The sequence below is a fragment of the Terrapene carolina genome, unplaced genomic scaffold (assembly GCF_002925995.2).
Source record: "Terrapene carolina triunguis isolate 2854851 unplaced genomic scaffold, T_m_triunguis-2.0 Scaffold66, whole genome shotgun sequence".
Lineage (NCBI taxonomy): Eukaryota > Metazoa > Chordata > Testudines > Emydidae > Terrapene > Terrapene triunguis.
Window position 1 is genome coordinate 74,242,139 of NW_020664417.1, and position 27,867 is coordinate 74,270,005.

The window sequence follows — 27,867 nt, forward strand, 5'->3', positions numbered from 1 at the left end:
GGGGGGTGAGCAGGCGAGCCGGGGGAGAGGGGCTGAGGCGAGCAGCGAATTGGTGGCTGACCTGTTCTACTGATCTGGGCCGGCTCCAGGCACCAGCAAAACAAGCAGGTGCTTGGGGCGGCACATTTCTAGGGGCAGCATTCTGGTGCTCGCCGTTATAGGTGCCGACTCCAGGGCATGGGGAAAAAGTGCCCTCGTCGGCCCAGTTTGCCACCCCAGCTCACCTCTGCTCCGCCTCCACATGCTCCCCTGAACGCACCGCCGCCGCTCCGCTTCTCCCCCCTCCCTCCCAGGCTTGCCACACGTGAAACTGCTATTTCGCGCAGCAAGGCTGGGAGGGAGGAGAAGTCGAGCAGCGGGCGCTCGGTGGTGGAGCGGAGGTGAGCTGGAGTGGGGAGCGGTTCCTCTACCCCCCCCGTTAGTTCCTGCGCCCCCCCCCACCCTAGCTCACCTCTGCTCCGCCTGCTCCCCTGAACGCTCTGCTACTCCGCCCTCCCTCCCTCCCTCCCGAGAGGGAGGGGGGAGAAGTGGAGCGGCGGCACGCCCGGGGGAGCAGGCACAGCAGAGGTGAGCTAGGGTGGGAGGTCGCGGGGGGCCCTCAGGAAGCAATGGGGGGGGAAATGCAGCACGCCGGGGGAGGAGGCAGGGCTGGGGATTTGGGGAAGGGGTGGAGTTGGAGTGGGGGCGGGGCAGAGGGGCACAAAAAAAAAGGGGGGGGCAGCCAAAAATTTTTTTGCTTGGGGCGGCAAAAATCCTAGAGCCGGCCCTGCCCTCTCCAAGGGTTGCAGCTGTTTGGAGGTGCCTGCCTTCCACACCTTCCTGATTCACACCTCATTCATTCAAGAGGGCAATTGATTACAAAGTGGGGGGAAGATCTTATTCTACTTCCAGCAAAAAGACATTTTTCTTTTACCTTAATTATACTACCTTAAGGGCCCGCTATAACAAATTACCGAGGTTCAATACTGCTGTTTCGGTGGGGCGGCGCTGGGGAAGGACGGTTTGTTTCCGCGGGGCGGGTGGGCGGTGCTGGGGGGGGGGGGGGGGGGGGGGGGGGGGCTGGGGGGGGTGTGTGACGGGGGGGGCAGGCGGGCGGCGCTGGGGGGGGGTTGTGTTTCGGGGGGTCTGAGGGGCACTGGGGGGGGGGGTTGGCGGCGCTTGGGGAGGTTTTGGCCCTCAGCTGTTTTCTTTGGCGTAATATGGCCCTCGCCGCTTTACGAGTTGTGCAGGCCTGCTCTAAACAATTAGCCAGCCACAACTATGTCCTGACTGAACTGCAGTTGGGAAATTTACAGGTGAGGGGTCAGATTTCAGAAGTTAAAACAGAATCCTTCATCTGGTGTCACGTGATGGTGTAGACTGATCAGTAAAAAAAATGAGTAGTTTTAGTCTCTGTAAACTCCTCTGTTTAAATACACTGACATACTGCACATTAGAAAAACTGTCCCTCTTACTGACATACCCTCCAAGAAAAAGTTTTTCTTTAACAATCCCTCCCCTAAACTGTGCTGAGATTGAGAGTACCATTAACTATGGTATTACACAACCAAGGAAGTTACCCAAATAAAAAACAGTCATGTTAATTTCAGCTTTATTGAAAGCACAAGAGAAAAATCAATGCAAGCACAATGAAAAAAGCAAAACAACCAGGGAGACAAATTTTTATTCCAAGCTTTTTGAGAGGAATTATAAACAACTGCAGGAAATTGTTTAATTTCCTTTAATTATGCTCAATAAATTGGCATCTCATATAGCAATTGGCAAGACAATCCATCTCCCTGCCAACATAGGAAGGTTCCTTACAGCTTATTTTCAGGTTCTTTGTCTAGTTTAAGATACCTCTATCAATGGAGTCTCCCAATACCTAATAAAGCACTACCATGGATTAGCCGATTAAACAGATGGTAACAGTACCTCTAGCTTCTCCCTTATGTTGTTCTGACAAAATTTCTGTCAATAAACCCTATCAAGAGTTATTCTTCCATGTATGGTATATCCAAAACACAGAAGAAGGGCCATGATTCCAGATTAATGGTTTTATAGTGGAGGCTACATTATACTGTTTAGACAAAAGAACTTGGTAAAGCAACTAAAAAGGTAGATTTATTGTTTGTGACCATTACACAGATCACTACTACTTATACATCTGAACACAAGTCCAGATGTTTACAATGATCATTTTTTTCAGTATTAAGTGTCTAAAAATAGTTCAAACAGAACTTCTCACCTTCAACAGCATAAAATGGGAAGAGGGAACCTCATCTATGGGATATTCTTACTCAGTAAGAACTGTTTATAAAATGCATTTGTCTTTCATCATATCTTTTTATAGATTATGGGAAGTATTCCTGGATTGTAGATGTACTTCCACATTTGGCATTTTATTAGAGTGTACATATGCCATAGGCCATTAACTTGTTTTAAAATAAATTTTAAGATTAATTGAAGTAGACAGATTTAAGGCAGAGCGGAAGATTACAGAATTAACATTTTACTAGACACTTTCCTTGTCTTGGCTCAAGCGTGTAGCAAACTCTACTAATGTTCGTGTGGGTCGTCCTGCCATGCCTTTTCGAAGATAAGGAACCTCATCTTTATTTGACATCACACCAGCAATATCTAAATGAGCCCAGTTAGCCACAGTCACAAATTCTTTCAGGAAGGCAGCAGCTGTGCATGCGCCTCCAGCTCTGTTGCGGGAGGAGGGAGAAGAGAAAAAAAGTTGATTTTTAAAAACGTCAACAACTCTAAGTCAACAATAAAATGCACACTGAATAGTTAGCTACTCTCCAGCAACTGGGGTTCTTCAATATGTTTTAATTAGTGTGGATCCACTGAAGGTAGGGTGACCAGATGTCCTGATTTTATAGGGACAGTCCAGATATTTGGGACTTTTTTTTTTTTTTTTTTAATATGGGCTCCTATTACTCCCCAAACCGTCCTAATTTTTCACACTTGCTATCTGGTCACCCTAACTGAAGGTGTGCATGCACCTCATGTGCATGAGATTGAAAGCTTCTGCATAGCTGTAGATGCACCCTGTGCCATCTAATGCTTGCATACAAGGGCATAAAGGGTGAAGCAGCTGGAACTCTCCCTCAGTTCTCTCGCAATTAAAAGCTGAGGACTTCAAAAAGTGGGGACTGAGGGCAGGGCAGATCCATGCTGCACTACAACATCTCAAAAGAACCACAGGGTAAGAAACCATTCTTCCTTCTTCAAGTATGCATCAGTGTGGAGTGGCAAGCAGTATCGCCTCAGGATGGTGGAAATGAAGAGTCTCAGCTTCAAATGACAGAAGCACTGCTCTGCTGAACTTGGCATCAGACCTGGCAGCCATGTTAAGGACATAATATTTAACAAAAGTCAGTGGGTTGCTACGTTGTAGATCTCAGATACTAGCATGCTTCTGAACCAAGCTGACAACACTGCCTGTGTGTGTCTTGGTGTTTGCAGGGAAAGGCTTGCCAGTTATCTGATGGCAGGTGGAAATATATTGCTTTTGTCCACTTAGAGGTTCTCTTGTGACAAAATGTTCTGGTATTTTGATGGGTCACATTGTCTCTCCACCTCTTTGTGGGCCTATCTAAAAGACTTGCTCCTGTTTCGAAACATCTGGAGTATGTAACTTTTCTCCCTGTGTTGAGTGTGGTTTCAGGAACAAGACTGGTAAATTGATTGATTGATTTAGGTGAAATTCTGAGACCACTTCAGGGATGAACTCAGGGTGCAGTCTCAGCATAACTGTGTCCCTGTGAAAGAAGGTGTAAGGAGGTCCAGCCCTGAGAGCTTGGAGCTCATTAGCATTTTCTTCTGAGGTAACAGCAACCTGAGGGTAAGATGATGTACCAAGCAATCAGACAGCAGCTCAAGAGGATGCTCCATGAGCTTCTGGAGAATAATGTTGAGATTCCGTGCAGAAGCTGGCTGACAGGTGGGTGAGTATTCAGGAGGTCCTTGAGAAAACTGATGGAGAGTTGTGGCTGCCCTTTATGCACTCAGACAAGAGCATGAGGCAGCACAAGATGCATGCATGGCCCCCAGTATTCAAAAGACTTATTTTGTGACATGAGGCACATGTACCTCTACAGGGGATCCACACTAACACACACTTGAAGAACACAGTAATACTCAATGTTTGGTAGAATTACAGAGCCCTGCAGTTGTTTAAACATAATATTACCCCTCTCCCAGACATGTGCGGTGATAGTACTGGTGTTCTGTTCCCCAGCTTCCAGATATGCTGGTTGCATCATTTTAGGATGGTAGAGCTTCTTTTCTTTGGTGAAGCTGGCCCACTCTCACCCCCTTTGCAGAGAAACATGCCCCTAGGTACACAAAGGGCGAACTCTTCATGTTTCACGGTGTGCAAGGATGGGACTGTTACATACTCTTGGGCAGGACACAGAGTGGGGCTGGGGAGGTTCATTGTGTGCTCTCCCCCTGAACAAGAGCTGTTGTCACCATCTGATCCTAAATTGACAAATCAAGATTTGGCTCTATATTTTAGCAATTTTTAAAAGTAAAAATACTGAAATCCCAACTCCTGTTTTAAAATCTAACTGTACTAGTGCATGTTAGTGCAAGTTCAAAGCATTCCAGTAACCACGGAAATGCTGGCTATTTCTAAAGCAATAACATGATGATAAACGGGTATATCAGTCAAGACAAGGGTTGCTGCATTTCAGTTAAATAATGTACCTGCTATATTTTCCAACATTACTGAGGTCTGCAAGTGGACAATCGGTAACTTGTTTTGTGTAATGTTCAAAGAGAGGCATTCTCCAAACACGGTCTCCTGTCAAAATACTGGCCTGCAGAAGAAACAACTGTTATACTTGGGACATATTGATGTGGTATTTTTTGTTTAGATTGACTGTGCAAGTACTGTAATGTATATTGTAATCGTAGCTCTGGGTGGACTAGGTAGTTATGAAACCACTTTGAAATTAGTACCACAAGGTAACTTCCGGCATCTGAAGAAAAAAAAATGCTAGAAAAATAAAAGATGAAACTCAATTTTGGATGCTTTAAATTTTGCCCTCTGTTTATGAGAAAAAAAGAGCCAATTTTCTGCAAGACTCATTTTTCTACTGGTAATGCAGATTTTTCATAAATCACTTCCTCTGGAGAATTCCCTCAGGAATTATAGTTTAACTATATATTGGGCATTTTAAAGAATTTAATGAATGACACCTAATCAAGACCAATTCGCCTTTTAACACAAGTTACTGGAAACCAGTAGACCTAGAGCTTATAATTAAGCAATAAGCCATAGGAGGGTGTGTATCCTTGAGACTCAGGTGCATACTACCAGTGCACTGTAAACTACCCAAGAAGTGTATCAATAAGCCAACAATTCACACACTCATACAACTTATGCTTCTCAATTAAATACGTTAAAAAAAATAACCGCTCCTCCCCAAACCGCTGTATTTTAAAATGCAATACAATATCTGTCATCTCACTTATATAAAAGAGACCTTCAGGAACATATACACCTAACATTAAAAAAAAAAAAAAAATCCATCGTATGGCCTACCTCATAAAGGTGAGTCCAAAGCCAAGGTGAACTGGTAAAAACTCCAGTCGCAGCAGATCCTAATGCTACATCCATGGCACCTGTAAAATACCACCCTGTAAATTATACCTCTTGCTCTTGGAGATGGAGCAGAACATTTCTTTTGCATTCTACCTTCCAATTGTATTTTTAAAGATGATTTCCTGTCCTTATCCCCAGTGGAGTCTTGGTACTCTTGCATTTATTTGAAAAAGTATTATTGAAAACCTGCTCCTTTGTTAATTAGTATGTAATCAGTAATGGGCCCAATTGTGCCCTCTGGTCTACCCAGATGGAGACAAATGTCATCCCTCTCACATGGAAAGGGAGGGGCAGGTACCTCCACAACAGCATCCCCCCTTGCCCAGGACCCTGTGGAAGGTTGTCTGGATGGAAGGGGGCAGGTTGACACATACTATGTCCCCTGTACCATGATCATCAGGCAAGAATGGAAGCACAATCCAGGTCTTTTTAGCAACAGGAATTCCCCTTTCAGGAGGAACTAGTCATCAGCTGGCTAAACCCTAATAGTACAGATAGAATGAGTGACAATAGAATCATAGAATATCAGGGTTGGAAGGGACCTCAGGAGATCATCTAGTCCAACCGGCAGGACCAATTCCCAGACAGATTTTTGCCCCAGATCCCTAAATGGCCCCCTCAAGGATTGAACTCACAACCCTGGGTTTAGCAGGCAAGCTGCCCAAAATACAGTGGTAGATGGCCCTAATCTCCTATAGATCCCTAGGCACAAGAAATCATCTAACACCTGTTCCATAGTTCACACAACAATCTGGGAGGAAACTTGCATACTTACTTCCCTTTATAACTGGCCTGCCATGGATTTTACCACAGAAAGGGGTGGTCTGGCCAATAACCTTAATATGGACTTTTTATACAGCCAGTTTTAGAAGTTCCTTGTCCTTCAGCTCTGTAGTTACCATTTGGGGCACATTAAAGGCACACTGTCAGGTAACTGAAGCCCAAAATAATATTTTCTTATAGCATTTGTAACGGCGTGGCACCCACCTCTCATGAGCGCTCCTTCCAGTCAGGTGCGTCTGCGATCTTTAAATAGCTTCCTCCCTGGAGGCAATGGTTTCACCTTCTTGGTCTACTCTGGCCCCAGCTCTTCAGCTGGGCCACTAAGTAGTTCAGTTCCCCTTCTGGGGGTTTCTCGCTGTCCAATTGTAAACCAGTTTCCCAGTGGCCTATGAGGGGTAGAGAGGGTCCCAGGCCTGCCCACTAATCTGGGTTCCAGACCAGAGACCCTAAGAATACCAGCCATGTGTTGCAGTGTCCCTTTAACTATACTGCTTTCAGTTACATGGACCACTTCCCTAGGCCCCAGCCTTTGTCAAAGCTTCAGCCTTACCTCAGGGTTCATCTAAATTCAGGCCCAGCAATCAGCCAGGAGCTCTCTCTTCACTCCTAGTCCCTGTGAGCACTGAGCTGTCCATGGTGCTGCAGTTCCCTCTGGCCAGCCAGGAGCACCAGCTGCACTCCTATAGCTCCTGCAAGGAACTGATTATCTCTGGCTCTGCAGCTTCTTTTATATGGCCCTCTGGACCCTGACTGGCTGCTTCCTGCAGCCTCTCTGATTAGTTGATTCCCCTGCAGTAACTCTAGGCTGCTTGGAGGACTTCTCTACTGCGCCTTTCCTGGGATCAGTGTGGCAGGACCCTGAGGGCTCCAGCAGGGGGGCTCTGGGCCTAGTCCACCCCATCACAGAATTCTTATAAGTATTCAGGTGAAACAGGAGTTCGAAATTCCCTTGCAGTGTTTGTAATCTAAATTTTTCAGCTTAAAAACCCACGAAAACTGAAGCTTGCATCATTGTCTAAAACAGAGTGAATACAAGTCAACATGCCAATCCAATTAAAGGGAAAATACCCTACCAAGATATTGACCCATGTATAAGACAAAGGGCTTACACAGTAGTATAACTGGTGCCACAGAGCTACTTCTTGATGCTGACCCTTCTTAGGACACGTAGGGTATGTCTACACTGCAGTTAGATACCCATGACTGCCCTGTGCCAGCTCACGGGGCTCGGACTGTGGGGCTGTTTAATTGTGGTGTAGACATTTGGGCCAGGGCTCCAGGATCCTGCGAGGTGGAAGGACCCCAGAGCTATCTCAGGCTGCAGCCCGAGCCTGAATTTCTACACCGCAATTAAACAGCCCCACAGCCCAAGCCCCGTGAGCTTGAGCAAGCTGACACTGGGCAGTCACGGATTTCTAACTGCAGTGTAGACATACTCTGGGTGCCCAGGCAATAATGAGGAGGCCCATTTTAACAACAGAGCATACCAAAACTGAATGCTCTGCAGGAGACCTGCACAGACCAGAAGCATGCAGAGCTTTGGCTCCTCTTCGTCTCCCTGACACCTAGATACCCCAGGCAGAATCAGCACTATCATGGTGGTGGCAACTACCTTCTCCTCCTCTGGGCTGTCAAGTAGCTCAAGGGGAAGTTACTTTTGTATAAGCCAGTAATCCTGGAATCAGCTTCCTCTTTGGCTGCAGAATCTGGCATATACATGAGTATATATCAGGGGTGGGCAAACTTTTTGACCCGAGGGCCACATCTGGATGGGGAAATTGTATGCAGGGCCATGAATGTAGGGCTGGGGCAGGGGTGTGGGAGGGAGTACAGGGTGTGGGAGGGGGTGCGGTGTGCAGGAGGGGCTCAAGGTGCAGGAAGGGTGCGGGGTGCGGCGGGGGCTCAGGGCAGGAGGTTGGGGTGCAGGAGAGGTGCGTGGAGTACGGGAGGAGACTCAGGGCAGGAGGTTGGGGTGCGGGGATGTGTGGCAGGGGGCTCAAGGCAGGGGTTGGGGTGCAGGAGGGATGCAGGGCACGGCAGGGGTTGGGGTGCAGGAGAGGGCTCAGGGCAAGGGGTTGGGGTGCAGCAGGGGGCTTGGGTGCAGGGTCCGGCCCCATGCCACTTACCTCGAGAGGCTCTGGAGTGGCAGCAGCGCACAGCGGGGCCAAGGCAAGCTCCCTGTCTGCCCTGGCCCCGCACCGCTCCCAGAAATGGCATGTCCATCAGTGACTCCTGGGGGTGGGACGGGGCAGGTGGCTCTGCCATGCGCTGCCCTTGCCTGTGGGTATCACCCCCGAACTTCCCATTGGCCACGGTTCCCCATTCCCAGCCAATGGGAGCTGCGGGGGGTGGTGCCTGCAGGCGAGGGCAGCGCACAGAGCCCTCTGCCCCGCCACCCCCCCCACCCCCGGCCCAAGGGCCGCAGGGACACGGTGCCGGCCACTTCCAGGAGCGTTGCAGGCCCAGGGCAGGCAGGGACCCTGCCTTAGCTCTGCTGCGCCACGGGACTGGCAATCCGGCGGGCCGGATTTAAAGCCCCGACAGGCTGGATCTGGCCTGCGGGCTGTAGTTTGCCCTCCGCTGATATATGTTAGCATAAGTGATTAAACAAATGTAATTTAAGGCATTATTAGACATATACATAAAGAATTCTTTGGTTTCACATATGCATTTTAACCCAATGAAATACTGTTTGTAAACAAAAGATTTCCTATTTTTTTATGACAACTGCTTTACTGTGATGTATGTGAACAGAAAAGTTACATTTTATTTTTTAATATTTTTAAAAATAAAACTACAACCCTCATGCATAAACAAGGCGGACAAAATACACAAAGTTCTCATTTATTAATAAAACTCCTAAGAAATGTGTTTAAGGAGTTAGTTTTTCATTATGAGAAACTGTTTTGCAACATGAAGCAGGAAAAGGAAATTAGTTACCTGTTAGTGTCGCAGCATTCACAATGGCCCGTGCATTAAAATTGTGGGCATAACAGAGAGCATCAGCTAATAGCAACCTTCCCTCTGCATCTGTGTTATCAACCTGTAGATACAAGAGAGGGGGGGAAAGTCATCTACTCAAAAGTTCCCCTTTACTTCATTTGCTTCTTAAAAATTCTTTTTAAAGAGACCAGCTGGGTTTTTGGCTATCAGGCTGAAAGTGATCTGTGCATTACAGCTTGTGTAATAACTGCAAGAAGTTGAAATTTATTTTCTAATATAAATACAAAACAAAAACTATTTTGATGATCAATTATTTTTCAAAGTGATCTTAGGTAAGTGAACTAGAACAGGACACTAAAATCAACCCAAGATGGAGTTGTCAAGCATTCACAAAAAGCTTATTTTTAATATAAATCAGGGAACCTCACAGCACTGCTGCCAGGCCTCCCATGCCAGGGCTCGTAGGTGTCAGCAGCATAGAGCAGCGCAGGAGGGTACAGCAGAAGATTGGCTGCTGTCCCCTGCAAAGCCCATGGAAATCCAATGGCTATTATCTAGCAGCTGCAAGGGGACCTAGTCAGTGGAAATAAAGATCCTACTGGAACTATATTGCCAGGAGGGAAAAGGAACTGTAGAGTAGCACAGAGACAGGAAATATCCCTGTAAATGGCTCCGACATCTGTAGATTCAGAGATCTGTTTCCTTTGGGTCTCGAGGGCTCCTCCCTCCAAAAATATATGGCCCCTGCAGCCCCTCCTGTTTGAGGGGGTGAATTATAGTGAACTTAGCATGATAACCCTTGTGGTGCTTTCCTGAGCCTCTGGCTCTGGCAGAGGGTGATGAGGCTCCTGAGAAGCACAGTGGTTTAGAACTCGATAGTCATGCATATAGCTTGGTGAAACCTCAAGGAACAGAAAGGTTCCTAATGTCAAAGTCATGAATGGGGGTAACAGAATTACACAGAAATTCTGGAAGGAGAAATATTGATTTGTCCATCAATTCCTACAGGGAAACAACAGTCTATAGCATTAAGGCATGTGTTAAGAATTTAACCAAATGGGGAATGGTTATGTATTGCAGATTAAACACAAAATATGTATTTTAGGCCCTGATTCTGCAAGCTGCTTTGCACAGCAGACCCTGTGCCTATGGAGAGACCTGGTGTTATGTGATGCTCACCCCATACAAGGCCTGGAGGGGTTGAAATGGCTAGGCAGGCCAATTAACTGCCCAGACCACACCTGAAGGAGGAGACAAGGAATAGGCCAATAACTGGAAATGAGCTCAGCTGGACAGGAACAGGAAGCAGTCTACAGTCACTCCCTGGGAGGAAGAAGCTTGGGCTGGCAAACCCAGAGAGAGAGGGAGAAGCCAGAAAAGTAGGAAGACGTCCAGAAAAACAGCAGCAAGGGGTAGGACTGTACAGACCTTGGCTACTTGTTATAGGGTCCCTGGGTTAGAAACCAGTATTGAGGGCGGGCCTGGGTTCCCCTACCAGCCACTGGGAAGTGACACGGTGTTGGAGATGCCAGCCATACAGCTGGTCTGGAAGGACTTTGAATTCCCCAGAAGGGGAAGACCTTAGTGACCTGGCCAGATGGCCAAGCCATGAACAGGAAGCAGCAGCTCTGGGAGCGAGAAGGGCCACAGGGTGAAAGAGACGATGGGGAGAGACACCGCCAGAGGAGGGCAGTGCCTGACAAGAGCTAACCCCCAGTGCCACCAGGAGGAGACACCATGTGCAGTGAGTGGACCTTGCGACATCCGAGTTCCACATACGTGGAGCAGTTTGTAGGGTCAACGCCTTGGTTATATCAGCAGAAGAGTAACGCTCTCGTGTTTTACAAAAGAGGTGCCTGGAAGAGGGCCTTGAAAATGTACCAAAAGCAACTACCGCTTTGCATACTGTTTGAAGACTCTCTTTAACTCTGGCTTTATAAACACTATAACAGCCTCCTCTACGGATACAGCAGATACTGGAAAATGTAAGTGACTGAGCTTTTTACTTTTCCCTAGTAATTTATAATGTTTTTGCAAATACAAAAAACCCCCCCAAAACTGAAAGAATGCTCTGTTAGCAATTTTAGTTAAATCAGTGAATTTACACAGTATGAGAAATACATTTGTTTTTAAAAATAGTCTTTGTGCACTACTTATAACAGAAGTTGAAACAGTAAAACTTGATTGATTAATGAATGTGTCTAAAACCAACTTAACACACACATACCTGGATTGTTTTCCCATTCTTGGCCCGAACAACATCTCCAGGCTTGTTTGCCCTACTGCTGGGCATATTTTCACAGAGAGGTGCCAAACCTGAAGGGAAAAGAAAGAATTACTGCAATGTATCATGGGTTTCTAAATTCAGTAGTTACAGAAAAATTACTTAAAAGACAACTCTTTACACTAAAATCATTTGTAACAGAAGGATAGCATTCTTGTCTGGAATGTACATACAATTTCTAGATTTGCACCTGAAATTTCCTGACTGAAGAATGACACGATCCAAATTTCTCCATTACATTTCAGCATTACACAATTAAGTCTGCACTTTTATCTTTAACATGCTGCATTCCCTAACCTATGCTATTTTTACACCATGTGTGACACCTGATTTACATCAAGTGGGGTCAGAATCAGGCACATGGTCTTGAAAAAAGAGTTGTGAGCTTCTCATCTCAATGGTGAGGCTCCCTCTCAATAAGTTGCACCTTACAACATGTGGCACTATATGCATATTTCATATCCTTATAAAGGGCTGTTTATTTCTGGAATTCTAAAGCTCTCTGGGGAATTTCAAGAGCTTCTCATTCCAAACAAACATTTTACAATGTCAAAAGAAAGAGATCCAGGGGAACCATTATACAGCACTGACATAAGGGCAGCTGGGGAAAATGGTAAAGAGCCCAAGTCAATGCTATGGTTCCATCTGTGGCTATAGTGATAAGGAACATGGCAGTCCACCAGCCACACACAAGGAGAAGCCCATGATCTTGCCTTCTGGACAGAGCACACTAAAGAGGATAATGCTGGGCTGACATGAAGTTGTTTTCAGAACAAACATCTTTAATTCCCATGAAGTTGGGGTTTCTCAAGCTTGTTAGTTGTGTCAACCTCCTCCTGGACATCCACTTTTGCCATTGTGTGAATCAACTCATTTATTCACAGCTGCACAACATGCTGTGGCAACTACAACCACTGCTTACATGGGAAAATATTAAAAAGTGATTTAGCTATCCACATCTCCATCCTTAAGAGTGGCTCCTATTTCCTTTCTTCCTGTTCTGCAGCAATAGCTACTAGGGGAGGCAAGTAGGCTGGCTCCTCCTCATTTCCAGCTGCTTTTGCAGGTATCTTTGCAATGAAGGGCCAGGGCATTTGTAAGAGCAGTTGGAAACAAAAGGAGAGTTAGCAACACGTGGCCTTACAGCTCTCCACAGACCATCTGCAAGTGCTCCCTGGACCAAGTATTTATTAATACTAGCTGAACTAATGGAATTGCTCCTTTACCTCAACAGCCAGGAGCTAGTTTTTCTGGAACCAAAGACTGCAAGTTCTATTCCCAATACTGGATTTGTGAGCAGTTAGCAGACAACATATGTTTAGTCATACATCGGTACTTTGCACATCAGATTCATATCCTCTCTCCCCTCAACACTGGGTGCTTTTGTTCCATACTAGGGTTTACCTTATTAACGATGTATAAACTCAATATTGCTGCCCCAAAATGGCATTTTTGTGATTTACATAGTCAGCCACCAGTACTTCAACAATATATACCTTGGAGACACTAACATTTTTTTCATCAGTTTTACTCATATACTAAGGGCTGGTCCACACTAAGCCCCCAGTTCGAACTAAGATACGCAACTTCAGCTACGTGAATAATGTAGCTGAAGTCGAAGTATCTTAGTTCGAACTTAAAGGTACTTACCGCGGGTCCACAAGCGGCAGGCAGGCTCCCCCGTCGACTCCGCCTACTCCTCTCGCGGAGCAGGATTACCGACGTCGACGGCGAGCACTTCCGGGATCGATTGATCGCGTCTAGACAAGACGCGATCAATCGATCCCAGAAGATCGATTGCTTGCTGCCGAACCAGCGGGTAAGTATAGATGTACCCTAATATACTGTAAAAAGGCCATTCTTTTTGACAGCATATATTTTAAGTTAGATTTTCCATCCTTTTGGGGATGCAACATGCCAGTCTATGATCTTGAGACCTTCTTTGATGAACATTTCTACATTAAATGGTCTCTATTATGGTAGACGAGTCCTCTTTTTTTCAACAAAGAAAGTGTAATTATCTGTAAATCAACACTAGTCATCAGGAGTATCCCATGGGAGTCAGGCATCTCCTGCAGGTCCCAAATGCTCCCAACTCCTTTAAGACATCAATGGATAAGCACCTCACAGGATCAACCCCAGTGTGGGTGTCAGAACTATCGGTTTTCATCCAGACCATTTATGAGACACCACCCAACATAAGAGATTCTCCAATAGTTTATATTACTAGATATACCCTATTCTGTTTCTTTGTAACAATGTATTAAGACTAACTGTTAATTTCCTTAATCTGTAGGTCTCAAACACCAAACAAGTAGTGCTCAGATTGATGCACAGGTGTTTTAGACATGCAGCTCCAATGAGACAGAGACAAAAGTCTCCACCCAGTTCTATGAGTCATGCATTCCCCTCGTAAAAAAGTTTTAATTCAGTCTTACAAAATTCTTCTCACCCAGGGTAGGCAATTTTTGATGGTGAGTAAAATATTGGGATTTTTTACATTGTTATGAAAGCAAGTAGGTGATGTGATTAGCCTGGTAAGTGTCCATGAAAATTCTGAGCAGCCATTTCCATTACTGAAATTAAAATAGTTTTGCCCTAATGTAACATTTTAAATCATATTTTCTGATGTTCTCCCCTTTGCCCCCAACTTACCAATTATATTAAGAGGTAGATTTAGTGTTGCTGCTGTCACAATGGCTGAACACACAGTTGCTGCTCCTCCCATATCTGCTCTCATTGCATCCATACCTGAAGAAGGCTTAAGTGAAATGCCACCACTGGGGATGCACAGATCAAGAATAGACATTCTAGAAAAATCTCATTCAGCACACAGAAACCTCACACCACATGCTTTAAAATAACTATTTTGTCCATCTGTATGTTTATGACAATAATATCAATAGTTTATTATTGTTTTTTAATTTCCTAGTATTCTAAAAAGCAGTATATCTAATTTTACTAAAACCAATCTCCTCATATCAATTTAATCTGACACAATAAAACATCTCTGAGATAATCTGCAACATGCTAAAATGTAACAAGGTAAACACACTGAATTATATTTAGGAAAACAAAGATAAATCAAAAGGATTTAAAATAAGGGAAAGTGATAGCCCTAGTAAATCAGTTTAAATAAAGTGCAGTAGATTAATAAATTAGTCAGTAGTTAGGTCTTCCAGGTGAGAGTTTTGAGGGGAAATTCTGTAGGAAGGAAAAAAAACCAACTATTTTCACTCTGCCAAACACGCTACAGAAACAAAGCAGATGCTTCAGTGACTGTAGACTCTAAGAAGCATATACCTCATTTAGAGCTGTAACCAGGCCAAAAAACAAAACAAAACAAAAACAAACCCACAAGTCTGTTCTACATCTGCTGTTGGCCCACTAAGGCTCGATCTCCCCTTTGGAAGCAACAAGCTACAGTAGAACCTCAGAGTTACGAATGCCTCAGGAATGGAGGTTGTTCGGAATTCTGAAATGTTTGTAACTCTGAACAAAACGTTAAGATTGTTCTTCCCAAAGTTTACAATTAAACATTGACTTAATACAGCTTTGAAACTTTACCATGGAGAAGAAAAAATGCTGCTTTTAACCATCTTAATTTAAATGGAACAAGCACAGAAACAGTTTCCTTACCTTGTCAATTTTTGTTTTTAACTTTCCCTTTATTTTTAGGTAGTTTACATTTAACACAGTACTGTACTGTATTTGCTTTTTTTTTTTTGGTCTCTGCAGCTACCTGATTGCATACTTCTGGTTCCAAATCAGGTGTGTGGTTGACCAGTCAGTTCGTAACTCTGCTGCTCTGAGTTTGTAATGTCAATACACTCAACCCTGCTGTGTTCCCAGGGAGAGTGGTAGAGTCTACCACATATAACAGATTCACAGGAATGATAAAAGCATCTCTTCATATATATAATATTAGAGGGACACTGGCAAGAATTCATTTGTGCCTGGCTGAGATCAACAGCTCAGAGAATAAATGTTAACTAATTTCTGACACTATAATCCCTTTATCTCCATGGCAGAGTTCCAAAACTAGTCCATCTGAGCCAAAGAACCCTACCTTCCCTTCTGCCCACCACCACCAAGGTTACTGAGGAGAAAGGGGAGGGTAAAAAGCAGGGAGCCTCTTCACTTGGATCAGGAGACCCCTTTGTCTCTCCAGAATGATGGGGGGTGGCGGAGGCCCCCACACCAGCAGTAAGGATGGGAGAGTCCCAACTCACCCACTTACTCTGATGTGTAGTAAACATATATAAAACAAAATTACTATTGATATTGGGACTCATCAGTTTCTCTTCACCTGCCCAGCCCCACACCTGGGGGTTGCAGTCGCTTCCTTGGCCTCCAGGGGGAGACAGATGGTTAAAAGATGGGCACAGTGCTGCACAGGAGGTGCAGAGCTCATGTAAGCGAGCATTCCTTTTTCCTCCTGAGCAGCTGCACACACACCAGGCCACAGGCATGTTTGGTTTTCATTTTGCTCTTGCACTGGAGGCTAAATTTTCCTCTGGACCGGTTGATCCACAGCACAGCCAGTGTATCTGACCTTCTGAAGTAACATTTCGATTTTTTGATTGGAATATGCTTCTCAAAGTTACTTTAAAAGGTGAGCTGCAAAGCTTTTTGCAAACAAATTTTTAAAAACTTCTCATTAAAATCTCAGACCAAGACAACAACATTGGCACATACAAAGCCTTGAAATTACCATTAAATATGTTTTAGAACAACAGCATTTAAAATCCATTCCTTTCTCATTCTCCCGACAAACCATAAGTTGAGGATTTTTCATTTCCCTTGAAACAGTTGATAAAGCCAAGCACGCATAGTAGTGGCCAACTTGTACAAGGGAAACACAGGATCCCCATCTCTGAGCTTGGCAGGGAAGTGAAAAAGGGACAGGTTTTCAAAGACCCTGTTTTAAATGCATTTATCTGCAATACTGTATTTAGGTCTCCATATATTCTGCTAGGGGTTTGAGATCTTCAGTGAATTAAAGTTTTGCACAACCTGCACAATTTTATTGTGTTGTGTTTTTCATATAATTTTACATACCAATTACTAGTTCTCGTTTCATGAATTTCCTCTGAAATGCTATTTATCAGCATCACTAAACAGAAGTGGGCAATAATGGATTATTTTCTCCGTGAATAAAATAAAAGAAATTGCCAAACTCTTCTTGGTATTTTCCCAAATTTTGTTAAAGCAAGCTGTTCTGACTGGAGGATGTTTTCTTCTAGTCATTTGCAACAGAATATCTAACTGTAAATAGTAAGTGGGGTTGTTTCAAATATTGTTGATTTTTCAATGGAAATACCAAGATGCTTATTAGTAAATTTTCTTTGATAATCTCAAATTTGTTGGCATACTTGCTCCCAATTTCTCCCTCTCCTCTGCAATTTAACGGCACATTTTACAAACAATAGATCGGTAAAGTGTTAGCTAATCTGGCTGTTTTTTTAGAAAAAAGAGTGAGTGGCACAATGGCAAATATTTTTGCAGTACCCACTTTTTTTTATAAGCACCTCAATTCCTCCACAATTGGATTATAGTTTTTGTTTCAGTCATAAAAATATTAGCAAACATACCTATCAAAGGTAACTCCTTTTCCAACAAACACTAACGGAGAGTCATTTGCATTAGCACTGCCTGAATAGTGAATCTCCAAGAAGACTGGAGGCTCATCTGAGCCCTTAGCTACACTCAAGAATGCTCCCATCTGTTGTTCTTCTATCCATGCTTTTGACCTATAATAAAAAAAAGATTTTAATAAGGTCCATTACAAAAAGAGACTAGAAAAAATTAATTGTGCGATTAATTGCGCTGTTCAACAATACAATACCATTTATTTTAAATATATTTGGATGTTTACTGAATTTTCAAATGTATTAATTTCAGTTACAACACCGAATACAAAGTGTACAGTGCTCTCTTTATATTTATTTTTGATTACAAATATTTGCACTGTAAAAAACAAAAAAATTGTATTTTTCAATTCACCTCATACAAGTACTGTAGTGCAATCTCTTTATCATGAAAGTTGAACTTACAAATATAGAATTATGTTTAAAAAAGATCATAATTCTTAAGAGTTTTAAACATGTCTGCAAGCAATTCTATTTTTCCTAAATGACAGATTGCATATTCACTGGGAAGTAATACGAAAAGACTGTCAGGCTTCCTCTTCTGTAGTTTTTTAGAAGGCTTGTCATATTACAAAAGTAATTAACATATTCGTCGTGTTTCTTTATTTTTGTCCCAGCAGTCTCTCTCCGCCTACTGTAGCGACCGGAAGTCCTGCTCTTGATACTGAGAATAACTTGCTATTTCTGGGCACCAACAAAGCTTTTAGTTATTTAAAGTTTACAGACTGTTACACAAATACTTTCCTTGCATTTGTCATTGTGAACGGCAAAAGGGTAAAAATGAGCAAGTTCATTACAAACGCCAGGAACATTTTACATGCTGCATCTTAATCAATTACAACTTACAGAGAAGGAATGATTTAAATTGAACTTACCTTATATGGACCTTCACATTGCTATGAACACTTCTGAGTTTCTGTTCAATAACTTCAGCAAATTTCATTGGTGTTATATAATTAGCCGGGGCCTCCATCAAATAGCGAGCCAGGTTTTGACCCTCAGCAAACATGACACCTTTTTGCCAGGCTTCCTTGCCATCACTAAACAAACACCACATAATTATAATTGAACCCTTGCAAAAATAAGATTGTCAGTATTCAATTGTTGTCTATATTTTGAAAAGAAAGCTGCCCCACTAAGGGGAGGTGAGAAGGAACGTTACATTACCTCTATTATTATAGGAACATGGGAACTGCCATACTGGGTTAGACCTGAAGTCCACCTAACCTAGTCCAGTACCTGTCTATGGCAATGGTCAGCACTAGATGTTTCAGAGGAAGGTGCATGAACCCTGCAGTAGAAGATATGGTATACTCTCTGCACCCACATTAGGTCTCGTAATAGTTAGAGACTGGCTTAAGCCCTGAAGCATGAGGTTGAATATCCCTTCCAAAATGTGTGTTTACAGTAACAACAACAACTCTGGACATTCTTATTCTCCACATACCTGTCCAATCCATTTTTGAATCTTGCTAAAATTATGATTATTAATTGATAAAGGTGGAGCTTGGATAGTGGGATCCCCGTTTCAAAGCATAGTTCTGGTCAATGAATTGTCAACAATCACAGTAAGGTGTTCATAGAGGGATATCCCTAAATCCTATGCATGCTGTACTATCAAGGAGCTCGCAACACTACTATGAGGAAGGGAAGTATTATTGCCCCATTTTACAGATGGGGACCTGAGACACCAAGAAAATAAGTGATTGGCTCAGAGTTGAACAGGGGAAGTCTGTGGCAGAGCTGGAATTGAACCCAACTCTTCTTAATCCCACTCCAGTGCCTTAGTCACAAAGCCACAGTTATACTTGAGAAGTTAGTTGTTTCATAAAGACCAGTAATCCTGAGTGACTCTCAAGGTATCTGTTGCCCTGGGAAAGGGATGAGTGTGGCACTGAGGCTTATCAGTATAGGATTAGGTTGAGAGATTTACCTAGACTACTACTTGGCAAGATGCAGCTTCCCTCTTTCAAGGAAGGAACTGTCCCGTGCATATCCAAGATTCACTTCCTAGCAACAGGGAAGATGTCGGAGGCTGGTAGGGGAGGGGATATAAAAGAAGCCATTGAACTTTTCTGAGAAAGTGCTATATTACTGAGAGAAGTTCTGTTATTTGTCTCATCTCCCAAGGAGAGGCCAATGCCATTCAGAATCCAAAAGGAGCGTGTGTCATTTTTCTTGTTGCATAAAAAAATACATTGCCTATCACAGTGTATCTAGTGATCTATGTAAGACATGCTGGGGTTCAAGAGTTTATCAGAACTCAAAAAAGAATCAGGCATTTCTGAACAACAAAATAAACAGAGGAGATATAAATCCATGCACTTCAGGGCACAAACCAACCTCTAAGTGACAAAGGTTAGGAAGTGTCTTCCCCATGGATCCAGTATTATAATTGTTCACTGGGGGTTTCTTGCAATTTCTTCTGACATACCTGGTACTGGCCACTGCTAGAGACAAGGTATAAAGTGGACCTCTGGTGTGATCTGCTATAGCATTTCTCATGTCTTAGAAGGGTTTGTTCATTTAGAGAGAGAGAGAGAACTCCTGCACTTCTGAGTTTTTGGGCCTAGTACCATTAAAAGCACTGTACACATCATAAAACAGACAGAGTTGTTTTTGCCCCTTCTTTCTTAATCCCAGACCCTTCTCTGCTGCAGGGAAGCACTTATGAGAGGAAAAACAAACAACATGACACACTAGCAATGGCAATTAGACATGCAAAGCAAATGCTGTAAAGATGTCTCTGCTGCTAAAATATTTTATGCAATACCAACAAAAAGGGAGGTGGGGGGAAAAGGAGTGATACATACTCTAGGTATCCAAATGTTTCACAAGTAAAACTTTAGTTTGCCATCACCTTCCATGTAGCTGAGCAGTAACTACGGGTTTCTTTTTTTGCTTAAGTTCATTGTATTCATATAGCCCAAGAACAGCTCCTTCTGCAGCAGACTGAGCATCTCCACAGGGGTCTACTTCAACACAAGGGACCTCCAGGTCCTGAACTTGTCTGCATCCAACTGGAAAATACAATACATCAATACGTGAGTACCAGCTGCAGCAGCAAAATGGATTCCTGAGGTAATTAATATAACTTTTCAAGGAAAGAACCCAGTTCTATTGACACCTGGTAGATTCTGGCATAAACCAGCTGAAAAAAATATTCAATAGAGCAAAGCCTATAGCAGCAATTTTTAAAAAGCAGAGTATTGGTATTCATCATGCAACTCTGAACTCTGAATATAACTTATCAAATAAGCAATTCAGCAAGGGTTGAAAGACAAAACTAAAGTTCTTAAAACTACACAACTTTAGAGTACTTCAGCTGACCAAAGCCTGTAGCCATCAGAAATGAAGTTGTAATACAGTGTGTTGCTAGTATAACTTAAATAGCAGTTAGTTTTTTAAAGTCACAACAGCCTTGTGATTCAAAAGGTGCATTTATGCACAGCAGAAAATCTGAACGTATTCCATAAACAAAACATTTGTTTAAGAGGGACTCCCATATCGCAGCCCTGCCTGGAAGCACCCTCCTGCTGCAGGTTGGGGCATGACAGACACATCTGCCTCAGTTTCCCTCTTTCAGCATCCCCAGTAACTCCACTCCAGCTTTGTCTACTACCCCCTCTTGGTGCTGGTTTATTACAGCAGCATAACATACATAGTCCAAAACACAGGCCCCAAAACCCAAGCCCGTTTCTCACCCCAGTGTAGTCATTAAGATCACCTGTTGTCTTATCCCATGACATCCTACATACCACCCTGGCATCTTCATCCACGCCCAGACTCTCGGTCAGTCCACGCCAGCCTTGTACCAGAACAGCCACCCCAGCCCTTTCAAGTGGAGTGCAACCCTGCTCTTCCCAGCAGGAACCCCTGCCAGTCTCTCCGCTTGGGAACATCCTTGCCAGGGGAGCATCTTTCACTCTGCTTGGCCCTCCCATGATTCCTCTGGGACCAGCTCTCCAGCCCTGCAGATGTCAGCGGGTAAGCTCCTCCATTGCTTGCCTGCCTTCAGCTCTCTTTGGCCCTTGGCTCTGGGTTACAGCCAGCAAACAACTCTCCTTCCTGCTGCTCCTCCTGCCTTCAGCCCTCACTCTCTGGCTTGGGGACATCAGTCAGCAAATCTGTCTTTCTTTTCTTTTGCCTTCAGCTTTCTCCCAGGTCCCAAACATACAATTTTTGGCAACTCTCAGCTACCCCTGACTCCCACATAGGCAGCTCTGATTCACCAGGTCTCTCCAACTCACTGGATCTCTTCCTGTCTGGGTCTCCCTGGTCTTTTACAGCCTCCAGGTGCTGTCCAACCCACTTAATTGGCCAGTTCTGGTACAGGGGTGCTGGACCTACTTCATTTACCGGGGCCAGCCACCCTGCGACAAGGACTAAGGTTAAATGCGATATCCCTCTCAATTAAAATGCTAGAAAGCAAGGTTATACCAAATTATGAGACACCACATAAATATGCCCAATGCTCACACAGCATGATTTCACTGATGCCGAGAGACAGACTTCACAAATTCACAAGGAACTTTCTTCAGCCCCCAACTGATGGGGGAAAAGGGCAAATATAGTGACAATCTATAAAAAGGGAAATAAGGACAACCCGGGGAATTACAGACCAGTCAGCTTCAGTGTTCCCTCTAATTTTTCCCACCCATGTGTGGAATGAATTTTGTTATGTGCACCAAAATGGAGGTGATGTATGACACATCACCTTCATATCAGTGCACATAACAAAATTCATGTGGTAGGGCTAGGGCCAAGGGGTTCGGAGTGTGGGAGGGGGCTCAGGAATGGGGCAGAAGGTTGGGGTGCAGGGGTGTGAGGGCTCCAGCTGGCAGTGCGGGCTCTGGGGTGGGGCCAGGGATGAGGGGTTTGGGGTGCAGGAGGGTGCTTTGGGGCTATGGCGGGGAGAGAGGACTCTCCCCACCTCTCTCTCTCTGCAGCAGCCTCTCCCCGCTGCAGCAGCTCCGAGACTGGGGCCGCAGGATAGATGCCCCTCCCCTAACCCCTGCAGGTCTAGGCCAGGGCTGGGTTCAGGGAGGGGCGCCCCGTGACAGGTCCGGGCTGGGCCGCCCTGGCTGGGTCTGGGCTGTGCTGCACTGCCCCTCCTCAGCCATGGTTGGGGGCCGGGCTAGGTTGGGGCTGGGAGAAGGGCGCCCCTCCCTCAGTAGGTCCCCAGGTGGGTTCCCTGAGCACCTGTGCGGCACTAAATAGGCTGCTGCGTGGCCACGCGGCCTCGCAGCTTACAGGGAACTTAAGTCAGCTTAACTTCAGTACCCCGAAAGATAATGGAGCAAATAATCAAGCAATCAATTTGCAAATACCTAGAAGATAATAAGGTGATAAGTAAGAGTCAGCACGGATTTGTAAAGAACAAATTGTGTCAAACCAACCTAATATCCTTCTCTGACACAGTAACAAGCCTTGTGGATGGGGGAAGCAATAGATGTGGTTTATCTTGAATTTAATAAGGCTATCTCACATGAGCGTCTCATAAACAAATTAGGGAAATACAACCTAGATGGAGCTACTATAAGGTGGGTGCATAACTGGTTGGAAAACCGTTCCCAGAGAGTAGTTATCAGTGGTTCACAGTCAAACTGAAAGGACATATCAAGTGGAGTCCTGCAGGAATCAGTTCTGGATCTGGTTCTTCTTCAATATCTTCATCAATGATTTGAAGAATGGTATAGAGAGTGCACTTATAAAGTTTGTGGATGATACCAAGCTGGGAGGGGTTGCAAGTACTTTGGAGAATAGGATTAAAATTCAAAATGATCTGGACAAACTGGAGAAATGGTCTGAAGAAAATAGGATGAAATTCAATAAGGACAAATGCAAAGTACTCCACTTAGGAAGGAACAACCAGTTGCACACATACAAAATGGGAAATGACTGCCTAGGAAGGAGTACTGCAGAAAGGAATCTGGGGGTCATAGTGGACCATAAGCTAAATATGAGTCAACCGTGTAACACTGTTGCAAAAAAAGCCAATATTTTGTGATTTGTTAGCAAAAGTGTTGTAAGCACGACACAAGAAGTAATTCTTCCACTCTACTCTGCGCTCACTAGGCCTCAACTGGAGTATTGTGTCCAGTTCTGGGTGCCACACCTCAGGAAAGATGTGGACAAATTGGAGAAAGTCCAGAGAAGAGCAACAAAAATGATTAAAGGTCTAGAAAACATGACTTATGAGGAAAGATTGAAAAAATTGGGTTTGCTTAGTTTGGAGAAGAGAAGACTGAAGGGGGCCATGATAACAAGTACATAAAAGGTATTTACAAGGAGGAGGGAGAAAAATTGTTCTCCTTAACCTCTGAGGAAAGGACAAGAAGCAATAAGCTTAAATTGCATCAAGGACGGTTTAGGTCAGACATTCGGAAAAATTGTCAGGGTAGTTAAGTGTGGGAATAAATTTTCCTAGGGAGGTTGTGGAATCTCCGTTACAGGAGATATTTAAGAGCAGGTTAGACAAACACCTGTCAGGAATGGTCTAGTTAATACCTAGTCCTGCCATCAATGCAGGGGACTGGACTACATGACCTCTTGAGGTCCCTTCCAGTCCTACGATTCTCTGATAATGAAACACATAATATATCATGTTATATTGTAAAGGATATCAAAGTCTTAATTACCACCTAAGCAACAACAGGAAATATTTAAGGTTGTCATATGTGCACAGATTAGGGGCACACTGAGCATGGTTATAATCTTGTCAATTTCACTGATCCTCACATGGTGAAGCGAAAGTGACACGGGTCTTTTCAATTTCATGCTACTTGGGAAAGCTATGAGAAGCAGATTCTGCAGACAAACAACTCTAGTCTTAGGAAGACTACTCTGCATTGATTCATATTTGGAAGGTTATCTGCACAACCATAAGGCTATAGTTTGGGGGTTGGGAGGAGGGGAGGGTTGGGTTTTGTTTAAAAACATGGAAAATATATATTCTGCAAAAAATTAAAGACCTAGGCCCTTTTCTCACCAGGGAAACCTTCCCACTTGTCAGCAGTGAGTGAATTTTCCAAGCCATGCATTAGGTCTTATGCTTTAAAACAAAATGTGTTATGGCCTGTTTGATTTAAGCTCATGTGCTTCACCAAAAATGGAATGTATCACATTACAGCAGGGCTTCAATAGATCAAATACTTGCAACAGGAACAAATATTAAATGAAAACAAGTTAACCTGCAACAGCTGTCCGAATATTTTCTTTGTCCTCATTCCAGTTTTCTTGATCATTTACTCCAGCAGCCTTCTTACCCAAGCCGACAACTACAACACTTGGAAAATCCTGTGCAAAACCAACACACAAACAGATTTAATTTCTTCACTCTGATTGCCATGATGGAAGGTTAATATCAATGATAAAGAGCATTCTTTTTAAATGAAGGCAAATATAACATGAAAATACATCCATTATCGTTAGCATATTATGATAGTGATCTCGTCTCTACCTCTCAGTAATCTTGCATAAACAGATGGACAACTTCACTGTTATCTAATTGTTAACATTTATGTGTATTATTGTGGTGCCTAGAGGACCCAGTCAGGGTCCCATTGTGCTACGCCCTGTACACACACACACTGAGAAGTTGGTGTCTGCCTCAAAAAGCAATCTAAGTAATAGGACTGTTCTTATTGGTTAGGGCTTTATGTTCAGTATAACATGACAAGGTCCGTGCACTTTTCAGCCTGTCCCCACCTATTAGTCTACACGGCATGGCAGGATGCCTCCATCCTGAGCAAGGGTATTTACCATTGTGGCTGCTCCACAACTCAAGGGCAGCAGGCCACTGGCTAACTGATACTCTGCACACATACCCCTACCTCTTGAGCACTACAGAGAGAAAGGAGAAAAAGGTCTCAAAAGGGCAAACTGTCTTTCTGCACCTTACCACTGCTGAGAGCTCTTTCTAGTGCTGCTATGCACTGAAAAATTATTTAAAATGTGTCTCCATCCATAAAGATATAGAGGTGGAGGGATCCCCACTCCTCCTGAGCAGGATAAAGTTAAGAGAACATTCAACTTGAGGTCTCCTCACACTTCTATTACAAAAACTATGCTCTTTCAGTTTATAACAACGAGGAGTCCGGTGACACCTTAAAGACGAACAGATTTATTTGGGCATAAGCTTTCGTGGGTAAAAAACCACTTCTTCAGATCCACGAAAGCTTATGCCCAAATAAATCTGTTCGTCTTTAAGGTGTCACCGGACTCCTTGTTGTTTTTGTGGATACAGACTAACACAGATACCCCTCTGATACAGTTTATAATAATCAGTTTTCAAACTGCTGCACCGCGCAACATCCAGCTCACAAGAGACTGCAGCTAGTGCAAGCTTTCCAGCCCGGCTACAGCCAACAGTGATTTGAACGGTCTTTTTTTTTTTAAATCACTTTTTCATGCTCTTGGGAGAGAATTGCGTAGGGTCCAATTCTGCAGCCTTTTCATGCAAGGAATCCCTACTTACTTTAATGGCAGTGCCGCATGCTACAGAATTGGGATTTTGGGACCTGATCTAATCTTCAATGAAATCCATGAGAGTCTTTCCACTGACTCTGTGGGCTGGATTGGGCCCTTGTAAAGGAACTTAGATAGAGAAGGCAAAAACTACTAAAAGTATTTTTTTGAAATCTTAGAAAAACCACAGTATAGCAACACATTAAATCCAAACACCACAGTATTTAATGAGAGAGTATAACATATAACATAACATAATAATATGCTGCACCCAGAATAAGCTTATAAGAAGGAATAATGCCAAGACTCAAATTCAAGCCACCCACTCGTCGTTATACTTGCAAAAATTTAAGATTCAGACCTGATGCAAGCCATGAAATAGGCGTGTTTTGCCTTTCTTCAAAGGAGGCCCAGATCTAGAACACAAAAAAGTGCCATGAGCTCTTTTAAAACAGAGATCCTGATTTTTGTGGTAATAATTTTATTCTCCAATCATGCAATATCCCTTAACTTCACACAGGGACACTGGCTAAGAACAGATTCAAAGGGAAACATACCACCTACAGAATCACCATCACCACTTCCTGCTGCACTGTTTTTTCATTAGAGGTCCCCTTATCTGATTCTGGCTAAACAGAATTGGGTTAAGTCAGTAGATAGATATGAATGTCAGTGCATGAGGTGGTATGGCTGCAAACTAGAACAATCAATAAAGATGTATTTTCTGTGTTTACAATATCTTAAAAAATATAAGAAACTGATCTAAACACTTACATAGACAATAACTCTGTCAGCTTTCCAGATATAAGTCTATCAAAAGTCTCTCCAGCATTAGTAAACTGAGGAACCGCCTCTTCTTTTTCTTTTGCATAGACTCCTAAGACAAGGCCCTTTAAAAAAACAAAAAGTACACTAATGCAATATACTATTTTTCTAAATAATACATATTGAGATTTGATAAATGTTTCTGAACATAACCATAATACTGTATGAAATAGGTTTAGTGAACTCAGTTTATTAAATAATCTAGAGTCTAAAGTATAAAGTCATGATTAGATAAATCAGGATACAAGCCAAGACCAAAAGTAACATTCTTTAAACAGGAGAAAAAAAGAGATATAATATGAATAATGCCATGCTTCAGATCATTGTGCTGCTTTTTAAAGGTATTTAGGTAAGTAGGGATACAGATTGGCAGGTGCTTTATAAAATCCCACTAAGCACCTACCTGAATTTTGGCACCCTCAATACCTTTAAAAATCTGGTTCATTATGTATAAAAATGAAGTTTCCAGACACAGATTTAAAATACAGGCTATTTTGTTTGTTAATTAACATTATCTCTGAACAGGCACATCTTGAAAAAAGGAAAAAGTTACATTGTTTGCGACTGAGTCAGGGTCAAGGACATTATCAGATGCACTGAGAAGGAAACAAAACCACCAAACAAGAGGAAATCACGTGCAGGAGGGCTCTGCATTGGCAGCCGGTCGAAGATCAGCTAACAAATATTTCTAGAACTTCAGGACGTCCCAGGTGCTGACTCTGGCCCCAATCCCACAAAGCCAGAGGTTTAACTCTAAGCACGACAGCCCTCGCAAGGACTTCCATGCAACCACCCCAGCGCACGTGCGGGGGGGGGGGGGGGGAGCGTGTGAGTGCGGGGCAGCAGCTGAACCAGCGAGTGAAGAGGTCCGGGAAAAGCCGGGGGATAATGACACTTAACGGGCAGCCGGGCCAGTCTTCACAGCCAAGGGCGACTGTCGGGGACAACCCAGCTACCGTCTCCCCTACCCACCCCTGTCCGAGCCCCGCCCCTCGGGTGTCCGCCCTGCCGCTGGCATTTCCACCCTCGGACACAGACACGCGTGGCCGGGACAGCGCCTGTCTGCAGCCAGTCGCTCCGCTCCATGCACGGCCCCCAGCCCCGCACCCTTTACCTTGCGCCCCGCGCTGCTGCTGTAGCCCCGCGGGGCGGGGGAAGGCCCCTGGTGGGGCCAGCAGCAGGAGAAAGGGGGAGCCCTGCCGAGGCTGCGGCGAACGAGCCTCCTCAGCGGCGGCAGCAGCAGCATGACCAGCCCGGCGGCAGCGCGCGTCCCCGGCCGCTGCAGGCAGGGAGGGAAGGAAGGAGGGAGC

General features: G+C 44.0%; 1 protein-coding gene across 1 annotated transcript; it reads right to left on the reverse strand.

Annotated features, from left to right (window-relative positions):
• Positions 1 to 1,574: 1,574 nt before the first annotated feature.
• Positions 1,575 to 27,867, reverse strand: LAP3 (leucine aminopeptidase 3). Its single transcript, XM_024213886.3, has 13 exons — positions 27,672 to 27,867; positions 26,507 to 26,622; positions 26,094 to 26,148; positions 24,457 to 24,562; positions 20,124 to 20,283; positions 18,139 to 18,303; positions 17,207 to 17,365; positions 14,268 to 14,392; positions 11,556 to 11,644; positions 9,326 to 9,428; positions 5,543 to 5,622; positions 4,702 to 4,814; positions 1,575 to 2,690 (listed from the first exon to the last, which is right to left on the reverse strand). The coding sequence occupies exons 1-13, from the start codon at positions 27,801 to 27,803 to the stop codon at positions 2,495 to 2,497; spliced, it is 1,599 nt and encodes a 532-aa protein (XP_024069654.2). The 5' UTR covers positions 27,804 to 27,867; the 3' UTR covers positions 1,575 to 2,494.